The sequence below is a fragment of the Calliopsis andreniformis genome, chromosome 10, assembly GCF_051401765.1.
Source record: "Calliopsis andreniformis isolate RMS-2024a chromosome 10, iyCalAndr_principal, whole genome shotgun sequence".
NCBI classification, from domain to species: domain Eukaryota; kingdom Metazoa; phylum Arthropoda; class Insecta; order Hymenoptera; family Andrenidae; genus Calliopsis; species Calliopsis andreniformis.
Window position 1 is genome coordinate 8,932,928 of NC_135071.1, and position 23,853 is coordinate 8,956,780.

General features: G+C 36.4%; 3 protein-coding genes across 8 annotated transcripts; 2 read left to right on the plus strand and 1 right to left on the minus strand.

Annotated features, from left to right (window-relative positions):
• Positions 1 to 205: 205 nt before the first annotated feature.
• Npl4 (nuclear protein localization 4) lies at positions 206 to 16,966 on the minus strand. Of its 2 annotated transcripts, none has more exons than XM_076387555.1 (12): positions 16,858 to 16,966; positions 10,029 to 10,109; positions 9,749 to 9,953; positions 9,532 to 9,673; positions 9,324 to 9,461; positions 8,959 to 9,262; positions 8,745 to 8,882; positions 8,509 to 8,656; positions 8,251 to 8,411; positions 980 to 1,131; positions 767 to 905; positions 206 to 688 (listed from the first exon to the last, which is right to left on the minus strand). In XM_076387555.1, the coding sequence occupies exons 3-12, from the start codon at positions 9,828 to 9,830 to the stop codon at positions 371 to 373; spliced, it is 1,722 nt and encodes a 573-aa protein (XP_076243670.1). In that variant the 5' UTR covers positions 9,831 to 9,953; positions 10,029 to 10,109; positions 16,858 to 16,966; the 3' UTR covers positions 206 to 370. The 2 variants fall into 2 exon arrangements, with proteins under 2 accessions (XP_076243670.1, XP_076243669.1); XM_076387554.1 differs by lacking the exon at positions 16,858 to 16,966 and adding an exon at positions 10,764 to 11,617.
• Positions 870 to 8,078, plus strand: LOC143184943 (uncharacterized). The gene is made up of 5 exons (XM_076387558.1): positions 870 to 1,055; positions 1,290 to 2,093; positions 3,715 to 4,032; positions 4,383 to 4,532; positions 4,653 to 8,078. The coding sequence occupies exons 3-5, from the start codon at positions 3,715 to 3,717 to the stop codon at positions 5,982 to 5,984; spliced, it is 1,800 nt and encodes a 599-aa protein (XP_076243673.1). The 5' UTR covers positions 870 to 1,055; positions 1,290 to 2,093; the 3' UTR covers positions 5,985 to 8,078.
• Positions 11,164 to 23,834, plus strand: LOC143184944 (uncharacterized). 5 transcript variants are annotated; one of them, XM_076387561.1, is made up of 12 exons: positions 11,164 to 11,179; positions 14,444 to 14,546; positions 18,550 to 18,641; positions 20,823 to 20,932; positions 21,000 to 21,122; positions 21,193 to 21,351; positions 21,426 to 21,604; positions 21,695 to 21,991; positions 22,058 to 22,248; positions 22,324 to 22,512; positions 23,022 to 23,078; positions 23,390 to 23,834. In XM_076387561.1, the coding sequence occupies exons 2-12, from the start codon at positions 14,453 to 14,455 to the stop codon at positions 23,621 to 23,623; spliced, it is 1,725 nt and encodes a 574-aa protein (XP_076243676.1). In that variant the 5' UTR covers positions 11,164 to 11,179; positions 14,444 to 14,452; the 3' UTR covers positions 23,624 to 23,834. The 5 variants fall into 5 exon arrangements, with proteins under 5 accessions (XP_076243676.1, XP_076243674.1, XP_076243678.1 ...); XM_076387559.1 differs by lacking the exon at positions 11,164 to 11,179 and adding an exon at positions 13,023 to 13,259; XM_076387560.1 differs by lacking the exon at positions 11,164 to 11,179 and adding an exon at positions 13,818 to 13,999.
• The last annotated feature ends 19 nt before the right edge of the window (positions 23,835 to 23,853 follow it).

Sequence of the window (23,853 nt, forward strand, 5' to 3'; positions counted from 1 at the left end):
TATAATGATATAATACTTCCATTTTTGTAAATAATAATTTGAAATATATTTATAATCGCTTGATGTAGGTCTAAAGTAAGGTATAAACTATGATGTTACAACAAAAATTAGAAATTACATTTCGTACTTCACTATATGTAAATAAAAGTATATAGCAAGGAAACATGAGATACAGGAACACTGGAAAATATACTTCAGTCAAGAATATTTTTTCTGTTTTTATTCACTCATAAATAAGACCAAAGATGCGTAGAAAACAATTGTTATGTCCGCAAAGACACAGTATGTGCCAAATGTTGCAGAAGCAAAGTAGCAATTTAAGGATGGTGACCTTAAATGCATACAGAAGCAATATAATATTGACAGTTTGTTACGGATTCCTGCCACACATTTCGCACGTTGAAAAATCTGCTGTATTAAGAAAAGTGCACCTAGGACAGGTCCAAACAGCTTGATTAGAAAATGAATTTGCAGCTACTTCTGTACCACTTCCTATTCCACTTCCTCCACTCGAAGAAGATGGCATTCTTAAGCTGCTTTCAAATGATACTTGAGGTGAATGTATTGCAGAAGACGTGGATGCAGATATTAGTTGTTCTACTGTTGCCCAATGTTCAAACTGTGACCATTCTAATGCTTTTTGTCTATCTTTAATACGAATAGCTTCCAACAATGGTAACATATGATCCTAAAGAAAAAAGAAAAACATTTTATAACGTTAAAGTTTCTTACCATCAGATAAATATTTAAGAGAAAACTCGTATACCTTCATTGGTAACATATCCATTGTTGCAATAAAAAGTAAGAAATGAAAATCTGAGGTAGCTTCTAGAAACTGATCTTTCTTAAATTGCTGTATGTAAGAACAAAGCGAATTAAAGTCTTGAACTTGTCCATCGATGAGTCTGAAATCAAATTATGTATTAATATAAAACCAATGTAAGAAAAACTACTATTTAATTAATGTTGTCTCGCATACCTATTCTCAATTGGAAATGGAGTAATGTTATCATTAACATAAAAAGTAAACTGCGGAATAAGTGGTGTTGATGCAGGTACGTCTACCAATAAATATTCTACAGGTAAAGGTCTTGCTAGTCGTGGCACTTCATTTCCATAAGAATCTTTTTCCTATAAACAATAAACAAAATTCATAGGGTAATTTTACACTTTGAAATCTTAATTCTTTGTTTTTAATCTTAATATCTATACATCAATAGTTAATTAATTGAAATGTTCTTTCATTATTCAAAAATAATTTATACCTAAAGTTAAATAAATTCTGTCAGGAACATTTAAAAAGTGCGCTCTAGGAGGCACATTAAGGCGTTAACGCATTCAAAGGCTGGGACATCGTTCGGACGATTCCATTGGCAGTTCCAAGCAAACACAAGGAGGTTTACAAGAAGGATTATGAAGGCAAGTCCATAAATGCTCGTGTTCGCGATCGTTTGGAGAAATGCGCGCGCAGAGATAGAAGCCGCAGACGACACCGGCACGGTTTGCCACGAGTCGAACAGAAAGCGCACGAGAAGGAAGAAGGGGAAAGACAGAGGGAGAGAAGGAGACGGAAAGTGAGAGGATCGAGGGTCCCGTGGAAGGGGGAAGATACGGGACGAGGAGAGAAGAGCAACAGCGTAAGCGACTAGCGCGCGCTGTGGTGTGTGTCGGTCGGTCGGTCGGTCGTCGCCGCCATGCTAGTGGTTAGTTTAGTGAACCAAACATCATGATGTGGCAAAACGTTCGCACGAGCTAAGACTGAAGTAACGCCGCGTTACCGGCGCGCCGTCGTTATGTTATCCATAATAACTCACGACGTTCGATAAGCGTAAACACGTAACGTGAAAAGTACAAAACGAAGCTTGGCAAAAGCTTTCCACGGCGACAACGGCGACGAAAAACGTCGAGGTGCTCGATTCCTGCGTACGGAACCGCACAACACTACGTCAATCCCGATGTAAATTAAAGTTAAACCGTACATCCGAGCAAACGTTACGGAATAATCATCGTTACCGTACACGCATTGGGAGTGACGAGTGCCAACGATCAGCCTCCATCGCGCGGCAAGGAGACGATCACAAATCGTATACACGGTACGGAAGCATTTACGGTCTTACAATCTAACACGAAAGAAAGAGAAAACGAGTGCGTGTACGCGCGCGCCTATATGCATAGACGTATGTGTACATTGCGTGCGTGTATGATTGTATGCGTGATACGGAAAAAATATATGTAATTCGTATATTATATGCGTAGTGTATATGTGAGGGCGCCCGCGCGCGCGCGCATGTGAACATGGGAAGAGTGTGCGTGTGTCCGTGTATCGTGTACATGGAGAAGATAGAAAGAGAGAATGAAAGAAGAGTAGAGGATTGACAAACGAAAGCGAGGATGAGAGAAAAAGAAAGAATGAACGTGACATCCAAACATTGAGATGGTAGGAGCGAGCATGTACGATATTTCGCGGAATTTGCCTAACACGCAGTATTTCATGACTCGCTTTTTACTCGAACCCCGGACTTGTTACGAGTACTGACAGTGTAATATCGCGTAGGAAACTCGCCGATAAGCTGCGAGAATCCATACATCATACGAGCTAGCCTTTTATCGGTTGCGCGTATTGATGCCTGAAAACGGTTTATAGAGTAAAGAAATGCGTTCGATTCTTCTGTCCACCTCCGTCAGTCGCCTTCCCTTTCGAATACTTTCACGGTAGGAAATGGTAAATCCCAAACATCGACTCTCCAACCCTACGTAGGTTTTGGCGGGACTTCGCACGCATGCGCGCTCTCGCGTGAAATGTCATTTTTTATGTTTTCTTAATGTCAGCCAAATTGTTGCATAATTAACTTTGCAATCGTATCGATGCTCGGGTAAAAAGCTAATTCGTGTTGACGAGTTGGTGGACAAAAACAATATCGCGGTATAAAATAGTTTTTCTATGATGTAACAATAGTTTGGCGATATAAAAAGAAAAACTGAAGAGTAAACGAACATAAACACAAATTCAATTGAACGAATTTCGATGTTTTTTGTTTTCCCGCTTTTTGTTTACCCGTGTCATTCACGTTCTCTCGTACATTCATTTAGAGTGTTTTTGTTTCACATATGTGTTATGATAAATGCGTTATATAGACTAAGTGGACAATGAATAATAGAAATAATTTGAAATAAAGAAGGAGATAGAATATACATATTTTGATAATTGTGAAACAATTATGTTAATTCATTGATATTTTTCAATTAATCGCAGAATATAAAAAAATTTATCAGACCGTTAATATTTTTGTTGAGAAAGTAAGAATTAAATTTTCTCTATTTTATGAAGATAAAATTTTGTTTATGCGATAGGAAAAAGTCAAGAAGACAGAAAAAAGCCGAAAGAAAGCGAATATAGTGTCAGAACGTTGAACTGTTCATTGTTATGATTAAGTACACTGAATGACCTTTACATTATTTTCCTAAGCAATATGATGAAGTTTTAATACGCGAATATTTTACACATTTATATTTATGTATTTAAATTATGTTTCATCGGTTTAATCAAAGATTAATTTAATAGGAATATTTTTCCTTTAATTTCTGGAACAGAAATCGTGAAAATATAAATAATCATACTAACAATCTTTTTTCTGAGTATTCCACAAATATTTGGTGTTTATGCACGTCGTACAATAAATAAATGTAAAAATATTCTTTTTGCCATTTTTTCAGATGCTGGATCCGAGCGTACTAACGGATTTAGAAGAACTGACGCTTTGCAGTTATTGCAAGCAGAAGTATAACGATGCGGAACAATGCCCAAAATACCTTAGTTGCAAACATTATTTCTGTCTGCGTTGCATAGAAAATAATTTGTTAAAGGGACGTGAGTTGTTTTGCGCGCACTGCTGGAAAAGAACGGATCTGGGTGATCAAGGTCCCGATGCTCTACCAACGCATTCTTCTCTTCTTGCCCTAGCTAACAATTTATCACACTTAAAAATTACGGCGAACAACACATCCGGGAAAACTAACGACAAAGAGAGAAAGGTATATGAATGTAAAAACAGTTTACGTACAAAATGATTTTAAGTTCGATGCCCGGTTATTTACATACTCAAGCTCATATCCAAATGGTAAAGACAAGCATGTAGCCATGAAGCCATACTGAAATCAGTTCTAATAGTAATAGGATTACTTTATAAGGTCTGCAATAGTTTTTCTTTAGGGTATATCGAAGTAATTCATATATTCATAGATCGTACAGACCGAAACAATTTCCTTTGTAGATGTACAGAACAATTTTTGCTGTTATGTCGATTTCCATTAAAAGGAATTGCTTCATTATTTACTAAATAAAATTGAAAATGTCGAAATTAATATTTACGATACTTTTACAGAGTGAAAATTGTCACACACACGGAATGCCCCTAGCATTATGGTGTGCGACATGTTGTACGGCACTTTGTAGAGCATGCGCGACTCCACAGGAACACCCAGGTCACCAGATTAAATCGCAGACTGATGCCAAAGAACAACTCGTATCCGACGTAAGTTCCGTCATACTTTTTGTTTGTCGAAACTATTTCCCATAATTTTGCTTTACTGGAGGCGTAAAAATATAATAGTTCATTGTTCTGTATCATAAGAAAGTGCGTGTCTATCTTCAGGTTCAATTGGAGTTGGTTGCTATGGGAAAGCTATCGACCGAGATTCAAAGACTGGCTATGCAACAACGAGAATTCTTAATAAAAGTGTTGGAGGCATGTGTGACGTTGAAAACACACGTTGAAACCGATCTTCAGAACGGCTGGAGTCATTTCCCCGAAATAACGGACGCGCGGGAAACTCTCGGGAAAGCAAAAGCTAGTCTACAGATGATCGATAGTCCTAGCGATGTATACAGTTTGCACTCGCAGCTTATAATCGAGAAACAAAGATTGCAATCAAAATATCAAGAAATGATGCTACAATGTCAGTTGGATGACTTAATAGGCAACTCGGGAGTGGTTTTCGATTTTGCATTATTGAAGCAAGCATTAGCTGGAATTCACACAGGAGAACCGATAGTTTCTCAAGGTGCAAGTAACGGCGGTAGATTACCAAATCATTTGGCGGCTTCACAAAATCCGATATTGTTCCTCGCAAATTATTGCATGTCGCAGCTATACTCGAGACATGTAGTTAGTAAACAACACATGCAAAACGGTTCTATAGAGTATCACTCAAGTATGATGCAACCGCAATCAGCACCACCAGGATCCGTTCACGTTCACCAAGGTCCACCGCCACCAGCAACCCCGCAACAACTTCTTATTCCACCTGGCTCGCCGTCCGTTAAACCCGTTCCGCCCGCGCCTCCGAACGCGATGTTACATCCTCAACAACAATCGACATTTATACCAGAAGGAGTCAGTACTGGTGGCGGAGGTTTGGTAACCGTCCACTCGTCCTCTCAACCACCGTCCAGCGGAATAACAGCATCGCTTCGAGGACCTTCGAACCCTTATCCTCTCTATTATTTTAACATCGAAGTGAACGGATCTCCACATGGTCGTATCGTGATAGAAGTGAGGCCGGACGCGGCGCCGAAAATGGCTAAGAATTTTAGTGTACTCGCAACCGGTGAAGTTGGAGTCGGTTACAAAGGTTGCACGATCTTTCAGTGCTGGGAAGGCGAGTCCGTGATCACGGGTGATTTCGAATTAAATAATGGTCGAGGAGGAAGAAGCATATTCGAGGATGGATACTTTATGCCGGACGACACGAAATTTCCAGCAGTGAGAGGCGCAGTAGGGATGCGGAGAACGCAAAAACGACACGATAACCTTGGCATGGTGGGTTCGCAGTTTCGTATAATACTGCAAGAGATGCGTGGATTTACGGGTATCTTCGGGCACGTGGTCGAAGGCTTAGAGCTAGTTGAGAAGATATCTACGTTTGGCGATCAAACCGGTAAACCGACGAAGAATATTCTAATAACAAAATGCGGTAAATTGTAACGGCAACACGCTATTGCGGTTAGTATACCGAAGGGTATGCAAAAGTACCCCTGTGCTTTACGTTTTCCCGCTGTAGATAACTAAAATTTGTCGAATTGCGACGATATCTCTGACTTCCGTGTTCGATGGGAAAGGTGCGAATTGAATAGAGCAAATCGTGTATACATAATAATATCCGACAAGATGATATTATTACAAGTTAAGAGATACCGTCGCGACATAGCTCCATGAATCGCGCGATGCTCCGGATGAGTCACACAATTTAATTAACTATTAACAATAGAATTCTAAAGATGTTGAATCTATTTTTAAACGTGGATGCATGAGAGAAGAAAGAAGAAATAAAAATCCATATTTTGCTATTGATTGGGAATCAATAAGATTCTGTATCTACAATAACGACAATGATCGATAATACGTACCTCAGATCGATCGTGATATCGATACGACTTCTAGCTATACGACATTTGTTTTAGAAGAAGTTCGACGTTTATTTTGGTTATTGGCGTATTGCTACGTATAGTTGATAGAGGGTATCGCACGGGATTTAAAAAGTGCCGTGTGAACGGCGTCGCCCTGCGGGCGTTGCTAATGTTTTAGATCATAGGTAGTAAAAGAAACAAAAAAAGAAAACGTGTAGATGAGAAATAAGTACGGAAAATGGGGCAAACTTGTATGTGTATACACATACATCCATATATTTGTAAAAACACGTACAGGCGGGAACTTTTTCGTTTTATAATCGAAAAACGCGACTTCTTAAAGTCAAAAATCGTGATTCCATATACGCAGGTCGTTTAGAACTTTGACTGAACGATACGTAGGTACGTAAGGATCAATTCCGTTTCGTCCGATCAACGATCACGTATCGTTCCGTTCCAGAGGAAAGAAAAGGAGCTAAAAGGGAACAAGTGACAATTGTACGACGCATCGAGTCGGGGAAATAGCGGTTCCTGTCGAACGACTCAACAATGCTTCTCCCTTTTTGCTCTTTGTGGTCTAGTAGGCCGTCGTGAATTAACTGTATTTAAGATTAGATCTCAACATGAAAATATATGCAAGGCCTAACTACTACTATGTAGATTGTAAGCCTCGTCGTCTGATCAGAAAACGAACGAAATGAGCGAATATATATTAATCGAATCATTCCTCGATGCTGTATATCGAAGTACTACGATAATGTAATGCGTTATACTACTTGTCTGAATCCTCGTAAAATCCCATCGTTGTGTATCATATTGTCATGTACTCGTGTGCGTGTGCGACAGAGACGCGTCGGGAAGTGTTCTGTAAATCGACGCGTATAAACAAAGCACACTCACGTATTGTAGGAAAAATTGCACGCCCTCGACGTCGCGGATGCCTTTTTCGAAGAAAGCCTCATTCGATGTTGAACTTGAAAGTTTTAACACTTGTTAATTATCTAATAACGCGTCGATGCAATGAAAATTCATTGCGTTACAATGAACGTAAGAATCGCCGTTAGAATATAACATTACGTAATACATACGACGATCGGAGGGTGGTCGAGCTCGAACGAATTTCTCTCGTTTCGGTCGTATGGAAACAAACCGAAAACCATTAGTCGAAACTTTCGAATATAGAGAATATGTATGTTTACCGAAGCGAGCGAAGCTAGAAGCCCACCTGTATACACAAAATACCCACGCGCGCGCGTATATACTATCTATATTTTTATGAACGTGATGAAGTAATACAACGCATAGCTTGTAATATCGATTCAAACAACCGACGGTTTAACTTGCCCCTCGCGTTCGAATTAAACGGTTGAGCGGCTGTCTCTTTCGATAAGTTCTATCTCGTTTTTCTTTTTCCATCTTTGATTATTTTTTTCTCTCCCGTCTCCTTTTCATTTTCTTTTCCTCATTCACCTTTTCCTTGTAAGTTAAGACGTAATCATCGTTACATACGAAAATGAAATCATTTTGTTTGCAATCTACGGAAGCGTAATCCGTAACGCACTCACTTAAACAGGTTTATTATTTCATTATACATGTACGAAATGAAGTTCGTTGCCCAATTTAAATGTACTTGTAATCAATCGATTTTGAGTTATAAATTGTTTCTCTTTCACCCGTGTACACTTTATACATACCTTTACCTTCTTTTACGCTACTGGCGTAACATATGGTTTATAGAATCATATATACTTTAACATAGTATATACTTACAGTGAATTTCAATATTCAATTATCATTCTAATTTGAAGCAAGAAAATAATTAGATTAGAATAAAACGTACTTACCTTATAGAAGACGTCTGGAACATACTGTTTATCAGATGATTCAATTACATAGCCCAATTCTGGAGCATCTTTTGTAGGAACCAAGCAGCCATCTCGTACCAATGCCATGCATTGATTAGATACTTGATATCCTTCCATATGAACTTGATTCTTATTGTCGCCTGTAGTCATTGACATTTTTGTTTTTAATAAGTTGAAATTTTTCCATTATAGACTATACTAAAATAGTTATGGTATGATATGCTCCAAGTAACTCACCAGTAACACAAACAGTAACAAACTTTGAGCCAAAATAATTACTAGGAGAAAAACGACAGGGATTTGGACACTGATTTTGAAAATACCCCGCCATAATGCACTCTTGAGCAGACAAAAAGTGACTTTCTACGTTTCGAACGTGTTTTACCTGAATAAATAAAACTAATGCTATTAATTAAGGAAACCAATTTAATTTTCAGGAAAGAAAAATATAAATTAGCCGTAGAAAAATTTACCGTTCCTTTCTTGACATCATCAGCTATAAGGTCAGTAAAAATCCATCCAACTTTTTTTAAATTAAGTAAATGAGCCAACTCATCCACTAGATTTTGTCTTTCATCTGGTAAAAGTCGTATATTATCTTTTGCACTTTCCTAAACAGTTATAAATGACACTGTAGATTATATGTACATACAATTTTATCATCTATCTGTAACATTATGAACTTACTTGTGGCGGTTCGTAAATGGCCGCGACAACAGCTCTTATTCCTAATGGTACATCCGTGTGAATTTCATATCTTCCATACAAATATCCAACACGTTGATGACCAGTGCTACGCCAATAATTAAGAAAGCGTTCAACTAAACTTGGATTTTCAAACATTACATTGTCCACGTGTCGATAAGTTTGGCGATTTAGAGTAATAGAATTCGGTTGGCATTTGCTACAGATACCTCGTGGCCAAGGTGGATGATCTTTGCAACCAGTCTTTATACGACAACTTATGTCATCTAACTGTATAAACTTCCCTCTATAAAAGAATGTATACATTTTATTTTAAGAATTTAACAGATCGCACAATGTTAACATACCTATCTACACCAGCAGTAAGTTTCCTAAGATACGAATGGAAAGACAGGTGCTTTATATTTTGTTCTTTAAGGTAAGCTTCGTCAAAAGGTTCTAGAGGAGAGCAATGAACACAACATCCATTAGCACCATGCCTACATCTGTTAAGAAAGGTTACCATTTATAATTCAGTTATGCATAAAGCATTTGTCTATGGTTATGTATACTTACAGTTTTTCATCACGTTTTCTTTGAATTTTGCCATCAAGTTTCCATAATTGTTCATCAACTTCATCTTCAACTACATATGGTAAGGATCGAGAAGCATTGGTGTCACGATTTATAGTTCCGGTTACATGTGATGGACCTGGTTCTAATATTAAAGAGGGGTAAAATATATTCATACAATAAAAAAGCAGAAAAGAAATATACAAAAAATTATTAAAACCTGGAGGAGCATTGTCACTGGTATTACTTGTTGATGGAGTATTCCACAATTGTGTACCATCAACAGGAGCCAAATATAGCATGTCACCATGCGAAAGACCTACTCCAGAAATTGTTCTACTTCGGCTAGATATAAGTGCATTTTTATGATTTCGTTCCCTGTAGAGCTCAAATCCAAAACTGTTTAATTCAAAGGCATCAAAAACCTAAATGCACAGGAAATTAATAGATACATCTCATGTTTATCATAAATCAATGTTTATTATAATCAAAATACAAACCTTTTCGAATAACTGAGAAGTTGTATCAGATGGATCTACGTCTATGCGTTTTGTTCCCTCTGAAGACTGCACACGCAGAGTCTACAAAAATAGATACAATGAGCAATTAAAAATATTCAAAACTAACTATATCTAAATGATGCTATAAAAATATAAATGTTTTTTATATTAATGATTTGTAGTCATTAAATGTATATTATTATAAATTTTAATACAATAATAGTTTTTATCTTTATGAGACCTTTATATCTTAACTTATATAAACATAATGAATACATGCAAAAGAATATTCTTCAAATAATTCCATGAACATAATATTCTAATACATAAATATATATTACGTGTATATATATATTTTTGTGATTTATTTGTAAATATAAAAAAATCATACAAGGAAATAAACAATGAATAAATTAGTCTTTTATAGGAGTATAAATTATTTCATGTAAGCAAACTGATTTTTTAAATGTAATGTTTCTATTTTTACATTGTTTAAAGCATTATTATGTTAGGTTTTAAAAAATCTTAAAAGAAAAACAAAGGAACAAAACCCAATTGAACTTATATCTGGGAACTTTTAGTAAGCTACAACAATGTCACTGAGTGAAATACAAAACTTTTGCTAATTTATAAAGAGAATTAATTGTATTCTAAATAAAATATGGTTTATCTATTATCAAATAGAACATATTAAACAATCAAAGACTACAGCTCATTTAACAATAGGTAACTTACAATTTGCTTGGACTTTGACATTTCGCCGGTGTCGACGAAGCATCAGCTGTTCAACCCGCTATTCTATTTGCTTGCTCTTAACACAATATTATGAAAATCCCTAGTAAGTGCAAGAAAATTGTTGAGTCAACGTCTAGTATCCTAACCTCTTCACGTTCGTTTAATGAATATTAGAAACTATCGTTGAGTATAATGTCGTTTTTACTCTCGTTACCGAATTAACAGAGTTTTTCTTCAAGATTTTCCAACATCGAATTGAAGACGAAACACAAAATTCTTTCTCGAATAAGAAAACTTTGCACTTTCTCGTCGCTCACCAATGAAGTTCAACAGAATTTGCCCAACTGCACACCATTCTTTTACCACGAGGAAACAACAGATTCGTAAATAGTTGTACGATTGCAAATATAAATCGAGTAAGTACGTGTTTATAAAAAGGAAGCTATTACTCGTTTTTTCGATGTGTACGTATGCACCCTTTTTCCCCTACACGATGAACGCGAGCAGTGCGATCGCCAGTTACTAATTTTTAATCCATGTAAAGATGAATTCGGCAGCCTGCCATGATGATTCTATTTTATTTTCTTGGTTTAGCTTTGCCTCGCCTTCAGCTTTGCGATATCTTACAAGCAAGCGGACTCTTCAATCTTTCAAGTCACCCCGTATTTGTTGAGTAATCTCGCTCTGGTACTTGAACTGTTTTGTAGTTTTATGCCACACTATTGGCTCTCTTGCGTTTATCTTTCAACACTTTCACTCACGCGGATTTGTTTCGAATGTCAAAGAACGACGCACAATACGTTAAGTAATGCATAATCTTCGCTCGCATTACGATTTTAAATGGCTGAACTATGAAACGGAAATCGTTGAACAGAGTCGCGGGTTGTTGAACTGATAATAAATTAGTATCCGGTCATGGCCACGGTAGCGGTGCTTGCCAATTACCAGGTGATCGTCTTCAGTTATAAATAAAATGAATACTATCGTTTCATCTTCGATAATAATTTCTGAGCAATTGTGAACATCTCAATAGATAACTGGCCGACTATTCATTGACTCGAAAGCAAATTGTACAATTTTAGCGATCGAGTTAAATTCATATTTTCATCTATACTATATTAACAGGACGCGATTTTGGTATGTTTGTACAAATGAAATTGAATCAGTCCGCAACGGATAATACTTTTATGTTTTTTTGTTTAATAATTTTGCTTTTAATGTGATGCTATCGCTGATATGAAATATTAAGAAATCAACCATTATTTATGTTCTGTTTTCAGTGCAATAAAATAGTGCATATGGATATAGACAGTTTAAACATACATACAAAACAAAAGTTATCTAGTATTAATGAGATATCTCTCTATCTATAAACTATTATTTGCCGAAGACGTTCTTTTTTATTAAGCGCCATTTTCAGGTTGTGTGTCAAAAACGGTTGTAACATGCGCGTGGTAGGGAACGTGTTAAGGAAAACAATCTGAGAAACAAAATAAAAAGATAAAACTTTATATTTTATCATATGAATAAACATTTTATTTCTGTCCATTACAGTAAAACTCCGTTTATATGATATAATTGAGGGGCAAGCCTGTTCAGATAACTGGATCTGTCGAATAACAAGAGTCCACGGATTATCCCCTACCTTGTTATTTATTCGTTCATGTAATTAGAGCTAAGTTTCATTTAACTGGATTTTGCCGAATAACATATTCGGTAAAGTGAGTACTGATAAATGGAGTTCTTCCTGTATAAGCAAAACACGTAAAGGATCACTTAAAAATGATTTTCAAATTTTTGAAAATTGCATTACAAGAATAAAAGTAGTTCGAAAATACTTTAAGTGATATTACTATCCAAAATCGTGCACGAATAAACTTTTCAACACGTATTTCCTGCGTCACTGAAACAAAAGAGACGTGGCAAACGCTTGTAACAAAAATTTAGTAGACGTAACAGTTTTTCGAAATGAAAATGTAACATTTGCTGATAAACGTGTTGCCAATTTTATTGAGTAGCGTTGTTTGACCGAGGTGACAGGGAGCGTTGTGCGGAGCGAAAATAGCGCCCTAAAAAAAGTCTGAATTATGGTGAGCCGTTCAAAATACGATTTTCCCGCATAAATGTATTGTGTTATTGGCCGTGATGCCGGCAAGCATGCGCTGCTTGTGCGCGATGACCCTCTTACCTCTTTACCGTTTCTTCCTGGCAAGAACGACTACCGCGCCGTGTCTCCACACTGGTCGCCGACTTCGCAAGATTTCAGCGCGATCAGTTGCATTTGCTAACCAGTAGTCACCAAGCGAGAGGTGTACATCTCATATTCGCGGTATCCTTGGCCAGCAACGGTTAACAAATTCCTTTGACGCAGTCACGTCAAATTAACTCCTATAACGGCTGTCTCGTTTCTTCATTTGTTTTTCCACCATTCCCGTCTTCGTATCCTAACAATTGATATCCACCTGTTAGCGGATCAACGTCAATGATAACGAAAAGGTAGGTGTTGAAATTTTCTTCTCATTTCCTGTCCTTCATCTGTTGCTCCTCGACTTCCGCTGTATTTATCATATTACTCTAATTCTTAATGCGTTTGTTTATTTATTTAGAAATAGTTATAGCATTATTTCTCTTTTCTCGATAAGTATTATGATCGCATTGAATTCGAAAAATTAATGTAATAAATATTCAAGGAAAAGAGAAACTTGTAAAGAGATTGGAATAAATTCCTTTCGTTCGATGTAAAGTTTCTTTGATTTGGCTTTGTTTTTACTGTTTCACGTTTTGCGTTTATACTTGCGTATAGACTTCGTGTATACGAAGAGTGAAACGAGACGCTGCGTTTGAAAAGTACCGCGAAACGGGGCTTCACCGTTTACGTGGACATTCGTTCTGCGCGTAGTGCTGATTCATTTTTCTCAATCACTCTATGCATCGGAGTTATCGCGCGAAAGCATCGAACGCGACAGTTGTACGAGAATCGATTTCGCGAGCACAGTGGGCTCCATCTGATGCACGCCGAGAAAAGCGTCAGACACAACAGAAGTTTTAACGTCCGCGAGACAGGACAGTCGAATTTGGATCTATGGGTGGCGCGTTGCAATATTGATCAGCTGTGACATTCAATAAGCGCATTGCGCGATCGACTAGTCGAGCGGGCTCGTGGCACTCTTTTTTTTACGTTTTCGTCCAAAGTCCACCGTGTCGCAACTTCTCATCACATTTGTGCGAGATTTTAGGTGAGTTGAGTTATAACCGAACGAGCATAGTTGTGCAGGGCAGCCGGTGTATTTACGTCCTCTGCTCGTTACATCCATCAGAGCTGATATAAAGAGGCGCGTTAGGAGATTTTGCACTGCGGGCGAATAAGATTCGCAGGAATTCCAGGAGTTGCACGTTCTGCGCTCTCACTGTTTTGTTCCGGCTAAGTGGAAAACGGTAGATTGATTCTAGATTGTTCGTTGATTGGTTAATGGTTTTAGATCAGCCAATCAGCACCATACGTTCGACTTTCACTTGTTTCACGCAATATAAAACTTTGGGCGGGAAATATCCACCGATTGTTAGTTCTGCGATTTGTTACATTTATTCTCTCAATGTTCACTCGAAATTAGAATTATTTTATATTTTCGCGTATGAGAGGTGCCTTACTTCTAATGTGGTTACGTTTTTATTTGTTACAGTTAGACAAGATGGAAAACGCGGAAGATGTGAGTGGTACCGTGGAGTTATATATTTATGACCTTACAAAGGGCATGGCTTCCATGATGTCTAGTATTGTTATAGGTAAGTAGAAGTATATTTGGATTGAAATGTATTATAAGTTATTTAAAGATGCGTTGCTAGATATTCCTTGGCTACATATGTTCAAAGTAAACAGCAACAATTAGATATTTTTAAATCGTGAATAATGGAGTCGTGATACAGGTCTTTTAAGTAGATGTTTTTTTAACAAGGTATCAGTACCTGTTCGGCAACATATTTAATAAGTGAACGTGTAACTTTGACGAGGTTTCAAATTATCAGTTATTAATAAAAAATAATTAATATTAACTAAGACAATATAGCGCTCATGTATAGATATTTATTGGAATAATGAATAATTAAAAAATTATGAGAATAATTATAAAACTATTTTTTATATACATTGGTTGATGTAGTCTAATGTTCTTATCTTTGGAACGTACAATGTACTGTAATCTACACATACATATTTTCATGTTCTTCATGATTATACGAATAATAAATGTCAACTCCAACATATATACACTTTAATAGAATAAAAATATTATTATTCTAATGAATATGGTAAATAATTGTAGTACTTCTTTTTAATATTAATATCTTTAAAAATATATTATTCCTGTGAAAATAAATACTTTTTAAGATATAAGTAAAATTTACAATGCTTAAATTTGTTTATTTTGATAAATTGAAAATTTCCTCTATAGGATATTTAATCAATTTTACTAAATTGTATAATGACATTGAATTGAAACAATTTTTATAAGTATGAGGCCAGAATGAGTTTTAAAACAAAAATAGGTGTTGCAGAATTATTTTGGTTGTTCGAACTAGTAAATTTGCTATTTTTGGGATTCTAATTTGCTCCGAACGTTGAACGAAACTTCTGAATCCACAATATCCTAAATCGGAATTTATTTCTTGTATTTGCGCGTATAGTATTTTTAAGAACAGAAAGGCTGTAACTCGTAGTATTCTATTTCTGTGCAATGCAGTTGCCATTGTAAACAGTATGAGTACCATTTCACAATTGTTGTCAGTTTTCGAAATTTGTTCCTATTATCTATTTTCTAATTTTTATTTATCATTAAGGAATCTGAAAATTCAAATTATGCGTGAACCAATGATATTTTTTCTGAAAAAAAACTGAAACATACAGGGTGCCCTTAAAATCTTTAAACAAACTGTATTGAAATTATTCTGTTTTTACGTAAAAACGATTTGTATAAATACAATAACCGTAGTCCTTTAAATGTAACTTTTTAGATTATCCTTGTTGAACTTGTCCATAAGGAGAAGTTCAAATATGTATCTTGAATAATATTAGTGTGTAGGGCAATCATCTTCAGGTAAAATAAAATTAAGGAATGATTTCATACACAAAAATAAAACGGAAATCAATAATTCTGCACCTGAGAACCAATATGACCCAAGTCCTTTTTTATTATTTTTCAAGAGAGCACAAAAACAAATATGATTGCTCATTTCTTAATATTGTATTCGAAGTAATTTATACTTCGATTATTATTTAAAATTTTAAATTTAAATTAAATTTAAAAATAAAAGCAGTAAGATCCTGTAAAAGACTCAAGTTTGAACAAAATGGATTTACGTTAGAAAGACTCTCAGGTACAGAATTATAAGCGTTTAAAAATTGATCAAATCCACCTAAAACTAGGCAAATCAAATAGCATCATTGTTAGCGCGAAACTCGTGGGTACTAGATGAGGTTATGAAGGAGCAATGACTATCATCAACAGTGTTCGAGTTGAGAATCAAAATCCCATCGTGACTGTATGAGGCACCTGTCCCTTTACAATTGTAGCTATGATAGTCACTGCTTTCTTTAAACGCTTATAGTTAGTAACCATTCAAAGACAATTTTGTTGTTCTTTATTTTTATCTTATTTTATGTTCAAAATCATCCATTAAACTTTTCCCCTTTCTGTAGCCAAACATCTTGTATAAGTTTCACAAATTTCGAGTTTAAGTCATATGACACTATATTTAGCAACTATTATTAATAATAATTATACCGTGATTTATGTTCAATAAATTATACATCGAAAAGAAAATTTAATATTTAAGTTTGAAGGTTTATCTGCCATTCTTAGATACTCTAGAGCAACAAAGCATTTGCTTTATGAATGAAAATTCATACTTTTTTCTATTTTTTTCTTTTTTCTATCTTGGGCCAAAGATTTTCGGAATACCTTGTAAAATATCCTCGAAAGTGGAAGATGGATTTGGTGAAATCGTACGTCGCAAAATATGGACGTGATCGGGGAAGAAAAAATTCCATTCGAACAAAATTCTACAGAAAGGATAAAAAATACAATGCACACACACATACTTTGAAGCATTTACGTCATGTAGCCAAGGTTCGTTCGCCACTCAGTCGTCGAGCTTGCAGGTTTATTTTCGAAAGCGCTACTCGTGATTGTTCGCGCGCTTGGTATTTCACACTGCACGCAGTTCTCTTCGCAAACACATAAATATGTACGTTGTCATGCTCATGTAAAATGCGCGGCAGGAGAACTAATAAAGCAATGAAAAATTAAGAGATACTTATAACTTCCATCATCACCAAAGTGTGAGAAATGGAGAGAACACTGAATAAGTTCATGTATTAAATCAACATAGATGTTGGATTAAAAGCTTATTTTTTTCGCTTGTGTTGCTGGAGCACTATCGTTTTATTGAAGTGACAAGTAATAAATGAAAGAAACTGAGTGAAACATCTTCAATCACAAGTGAATAAGAATTAATTTCAACAATTCTTGTTTGGGTGAAATATTCTTCTAAGAAGAATTTGGTCGTGTAATTATTTGAAATGAATATTTATTCAAAACAAAACAACGCTAAACTTTATATATCGTATATTCGCTATAGTCTCGCAGCTAATGCAACTAGCAACTCAGCGAGCTTATAAAAGGTAATAAATATGTTTCTGACGATGAAACAAGTTGATGCATTTGACAAAAATTTCATAATATCAATATTACCTAATACAATCTTAATATAATCTAAAGAAAGATAGGTTGAAACAAAGAAATGTTCCTTTCATAGTTTTCTTTTCTCTAAGAATATAATACAATGCAAATCTTAAATATCTTTGTTACATTTGTTTTTTTTATTCGTTTCACTCAAATGCCTTAACATTGATGAATAATTAAGTTCTAAAATGTTGTTTTCTGTCAGCACATAGTGGTAAGCTTATGTGACGTGTTGCGCAAGCTCTGAAAGTGGTGAATTGTCGAGTTGGATGGCCGTAGTAGCTATTTCTCGCGGTTATTTCACCACGGCGACCCTCCCAAAAGCGCGTTGCAATAAGAAAACCGCGGATATGCTTAGCTATTCCCCCGTTCAGAAACTAGGTCGAAGGAGACTCGAGCGGACGATTACGAACTCGCGACTCGTCCGGGCAAAAGCTCGAATTGTACTTTAGCGGTTAAAGAGCGAACGAATTTACATAACAAGGACGTACAGACGATATTATAGTCTCACTTGAGGAAATCTTTGGTCCTTGGACGAGAGCGTCTATCAACTGATCTTCGAATTCTCTTGATTGTATCATCGGCGAGGTTCGTGTACCTTTCAATGCTAAACACGCCTGCGATGCGTAGCTACAGTACTTATATAAGGCAATCTTTCTTTTAGTTTTTTTTCAACGCCATAGTGTTTTATGTGTTGCATTGAAATGTAGCAACATGGAGTATTTGTAAATGAAAAATGTTTTTAATGGGTTCCAGTGTTATGTAATTATAGCACTTGCTGTGAGCTCGCGACTGGGTACAAACAGCGAACATATATGTGTAAAATAAGAGTCCTTAAAATGGGCATCGTTTTGAAGCCCATTTAAGGTTTCTAACTTGTTCTGTTAATCAAAAGGGAAAATACAAGAAAGTAGGAAAATCATTTTGAGGGATGAAGAAAATAGTTGATAATAATACTACAAGTATTACTAGCTTCAAATTGCTCACAAATAGGTTTCTTGAACTATTTTTTACAAATCTTTGATGATAAATTCTCTCTGTATGTGTAGGTCGACAGGTACAGGGGATATGGCATACTGCAATTGTGGCGTATGGAAGGGAATTCTATTTTGGTCCAGTTGGAATTCAAAGCTCTAGGCCTGTAAGTATACTTTTCTTTTGGTTCACCAGAAAACACCCATATTAAATGTCCCCAGAATCTGTTGCTTCTGGAGATTTTGCCGAATCCGATGATCAGATATACCGATATTGATTTAGATAGAATTGAATCTATTGTAGTAGACTAGAGAGTTGCTCTCGGTGAAATGCTTAGTTGCTCAAGCTGCATTTCTGTTCTCCAAATCGTGACCGATTGGACGCACTAGTCGTAGTGGCGAGTCATTCTGGCCATACGATACGCTAGACACGAGTGGGTACTAAATTTGGTCTGGTTGAAGCTAAAAATATAATCCCTGCTTTACTTCATTCTCTTTCTCTCCTCTCGCTTTCTCATGGCTCTTTCCATCCTATGGTCCATCGTTTAGATTCTACGAAGGCGAAAGCTGCCGGTAGGTAAGTCTCTGACCGCTTCAACTTCGATTTGTCAAGTTCGTTTAGAGATCATTTTATTTCAAGCTATGTACTGATTAAGTTACTGACTCACCGCTGATTAGCAATCGAAATTAGAAAAAGATTTAAAAATTAGTCACTGTACATTCTGTTCAAAATGTACTCTGTATTTAAAAATTTACATATAAATAATAGTCTTTTTATGGGCTCTTGTTCGATTTTTGAATAGTGTTAAACGAGTGTCTTTTGCGATATCACTTACCTATATCCACATTTTGCAATACTGAACTTGTAAAAAATTTGCAATTATGAAATTATAAAATATTTATTTCAATTATGAAAGTGGTTTGAATAACAAATTTAAAAGAGCTGAATTCATCATTTATTTGGCTTATTTATGCAAAATAAAAGATGATCTCAATTTTCCTAAATTTTTTACTTGATGCATTTTCAGAATTACTGACACTATTCAAATGTCTATTTATACGTTGACAACTCATTTTTCCTTATAACTTATAAGGGAAATTACTGTACTTCCCTTGCCTAATATAATTATTTTCATCATTTCAAAAAAAGGTCTCACCTTTAGCAAAAAAACATAAATCAACTAATCAGTCAACCTCTGGAACCTAAAAACTCCTTAGAAGCTCACAGCGAGCAAAGACTATAACTTAACATTTTAATGCAATTTTTACCAAAACTCGTCTGTCCATGACGCAGTCTACTCTACTTAAACTGATGAAAGACTCAAAGGTTCGATACAAAATGTAAAAGCTGGCTTATGTTCAAAATACGTTAATTTCGAAAATTTCCTCGTTGAAAGCGCATTAATGGATCGTCATGGAAGAGTGTCTTTCTTGGCCATTGTTCATGTCTTCCGGCATCGCGGTGCTTCCCTGACCGTCGTTAATATCGACGCGACTGATACTGTGGCTGAACGATCAGCTGGCAGCCGATGTTTGATCAGCATAAACGCGATGTCACCGAAAAAGCAAACCGAAACCGGCGTCGATGAAGAGCGTGCGCGAGCGCTACCAAGCGAACTCGGATATCGTTTATCTTGAGTTACGCTTGTCGGCTGCGTGGCGTCGAATCTCGAAGCGCCGCGACGCCAGTTCGTATGCGAGTGGTTTCTTGACGAAACGCCGAACCGAGAGAAACGAGTCGTCGCAGTGACCAAGCTTCTCTATTTTCCGTTTGCGTACCTTTTCCGCGGTGCCGACTTTGTTGCGCAGAACGTAGGTGCAAATACTTGTTACGTGCCTTCGAGGAAAAGAAGAGTCAAGTGCTGTTCGCCTGCTGTGAGAGAAATTCGACTCCTATCGCCCCATACAATTTCTCGGAACTTGCCGCTGTTTATTTCTTAAGAAATCTTTGCGATCTGTTCATGCTCGCTTCCCTGCTTTATGTTCACGAACTTGCTCGGTTTGCTCTAATTAATCGTTGCTCGAAGGAAAATTTAGTTCATTTAAAACACGCACTGCGCTTGTTATTCTTTTTTTATCATTTTCATTTCTTCCTGTTTAGCTCGTGCCCTTTTTTTCATTGCGAGAGAAAGCGCAACACTGATACTCGGTATAGGCAGTTATTTTAAGCGTTTCTTATAGGGAAGCAGAAGTTTGTCGTGGATCTAAAATTACGTCCGCCTTAGTGTTAGAGGGGGTGGGAACACTTGCAGCATCTGAGCAGCTGTCGCTAAATTGACATTGGCGCGCTTCTATTCGTTAAATTTCTTCCTAAAACATGAGCCGAGGACGTTTGTTTCCTATTTCAGGGTGGCACGGTGTTAGGACAGCCAGATAAAGTAGAAAGGATCGGTGAAACGTATCTGCCATATTCTATCTTCCTTGAGTATATAAACGGCTTGGGGACATCGAAGTTTGCGTAAGTTGTCAGCAGATTATCGAATTATTCATTCATGGATTTCAATAAAATTCAATTTCCATTGCAGCCCAGGAACGTACAATCTTTTCAAGCACAACTGCAACTGCTTCACGGAGGAAGTCAGCAATTTCTTAGCAGGCAAGAGTATTCCGAAATATATTCTTGATTTACCTGAAGAGATACTTCAAACGTAAGATCCCACGTTATACTTTGTGTATGAAAATTTGTTAATATTCTCAAGTTTCATTGTTTGTGTACAGACCAATTGGACAGAATCTTCGAGGCCTCATAGAAACTTTGAGCAACAGCGGGAGTGGGTCAGCACGCTATACAGTTGCTCCAACATTCCTTGAAACCAGAAGTCGGAGGGAAGTCTCGCCGGAATTTCAGCTTTTAAATGAAGCTATTGAAGAAGCAAGGTAGTGAACACTTTCTTCTGGAAATAACTGTTTTATAAATTCGTTTATTATTGTCAAAATGCATTTGATGCTAGATTAAACGCAATCGCGCTAGAGGAAAGGCGAAACGAAATCAACGAGAAACTTGCGAAGAAAGATAGGAAGAAAAAGAAGAAGAAAAAGGAGAAGAAACAGAAAGGAAGTAGAGATAGCACTGCAAGTGATAGTAACAGTACCGGAACTAGCAATTGCACAGAAATGGCAGAAAGCGAAGGTATAGTTAATTTATTAACTAAACGTGTCAGTGTTATCGAGCAAAAGATTATGTATTTGATATTAATTGTTTATTTTTTTATATACTTAGCTGCAGTAAGCGAAGTGCAAGCAAGTAATGGAGAAACTACAGAAATGTTACCATCGGAAAGAGTTATGCAAATGGAAGAAGAAGAAAAGCAAGAACTAGAAGAGAAGAAACGTCGTCGAGATCCTCCGATAGTGTTTAAAGATTCAATTGATGTTAAATTGGAGTATGAAGCATTGACTAATTTATTGGAAGGAAAATTGAACGAAGAAGAACAAGTATGCATGCAGGAACTTCGACAATATGTTTTAGAAAACGAAGGCTCTTGGGCACTTGGAGACAATTTCTTAAATTTCGTAGGTGAGTTAATCTATACTTATATTTCTTCTTTAAAGTTATATTTATTAAGGGTATTCTTGGATTTAGGACGAATTCTATATGATAAATCTTTGGCAAGCGATGCAAGAGTGAGATTATTGAACATACTTTCCGTTGCTGCGTTAAAAGATGACGTGATTCTTTTATTGCACCAAGACAGGAGAGAGCACATTGTTATGAATTATGCTTTTGACATCGATCGTCATCCCCCAGAAGAACAACTTCCTCTCACAGAATTTGTAAGTGAAGTAAAGCTCAGTGTTCCATCGTTTGTAACGTTTGTTTAATTATTTCATTTTAATTGCATATTACAGTTGGCAAATATGTTTGAAAACCTTAGCAGCTCGGAATGGTTGTTGTATATTTCTGAATGGCAACATCAGAATCAAAGTATCAGTAATATAAGGGTGACAACGAAGGTTGCAGTACACGCGTTACTTTCGAATTCAATAGACTTGCAAACTCGTGGAGCCGCTATTATACACAATCTTGCCTGCAAGGAGGTAAAAACTGTGGTCTGTATCCTTCCTATCCGATTAACAATCACCCTATTTCTTTCTATTTTACTTACACTCACACCTGCAGCTGAATTGCATATTTGAACGCGTAGGACATACTTCATGATAAGTAGTGCTATACGAAACATGTCTCATACGCGTTGTCGCTTAACAAATGCTTGTTGGCCTCATTTAAATTTGATTCATTAAGCAGTACAACAACAAAAATGACGCTTTCATTTTTCTCGCGGATAGAAGTGCTGCCTTTATTAATTTAGCTGTACTTGTAAAGTCTAAACGAGGCTCTTAACCTCGTATTTAGTAACTGATTCACGAATGAGCAACGAAATCTTCTCGAACGCGATTTATTTTATATTAATAGCAGTGATTCAAGAAATACGTAAATAGCCTCGTTGCTCATTTGTATTCATATATTATATGTGTACGTGTATACGGCGCTACGTTGCGTTTCAAGTAATGGATATCTTTCGAGAGATCGGATGCTGTTTTTTCAGAAAATGAACAAAAGCAAAAATCTGCGGCGACTTTTACCAAAAGGCAGCATTTCTAAGGTACTTGTCTGAATACATAGAATTTAACCGCGTATAATGGTAAGTCGTCCATGATAACGCAAGACTATACGCGTCGCGAAAGTGCGCACTCTAAAAATGTAAAAACAACCTTATTTATTCGATTTTACTTCACATTATGCGTCATGTAATTAAGAGGAAGACGATTTAACGGGTATTTGTTTTATTTCTGATTTTTTAAGGAGCGAATATAAAGGAGCTTTAGTGTTGATTACTTTGTCAGACATTGCGCAGGTGTGCGGTGAAGTCAGTGTGATTTTATTTTGATTATTTTGTATTGTTGAAATGTATAGGTGTTCGATGATGTCGCCGTGGAGTTGACAATGGCATTGTTACAATATTTCAATGGCAGCCCTGCCGAAGAACAACTGTACGCTTGCATGAAGTCATTGGCACGTTTTACACAGATCAGTGGCCAAGACGTGCCACAACTTATACAAATGATTGGGCCAGAACCAAACAAGTTCCGTGGGACGTCTGAGAGGATCGACGAGCAAATTGATCAGGTCAATAGGAAGCTGCATTAAACTACGCAATATAGTGTAACCGCATTAAAAAATGTTCTATTCCAAGCGCGATACGATCGGGAGCGCTATTGTTGCGTTATAACACAATTTTTACTTAGAGATTTTATTGAAACCAACTGCATATAATGTATTATTATTATTATTAATTATTGTTGTCACTTCTTCTACTTATTATTATTATTATTACAATTATATTACCTATAAAACTGTAGCTTTTGTTTCAGCAACCC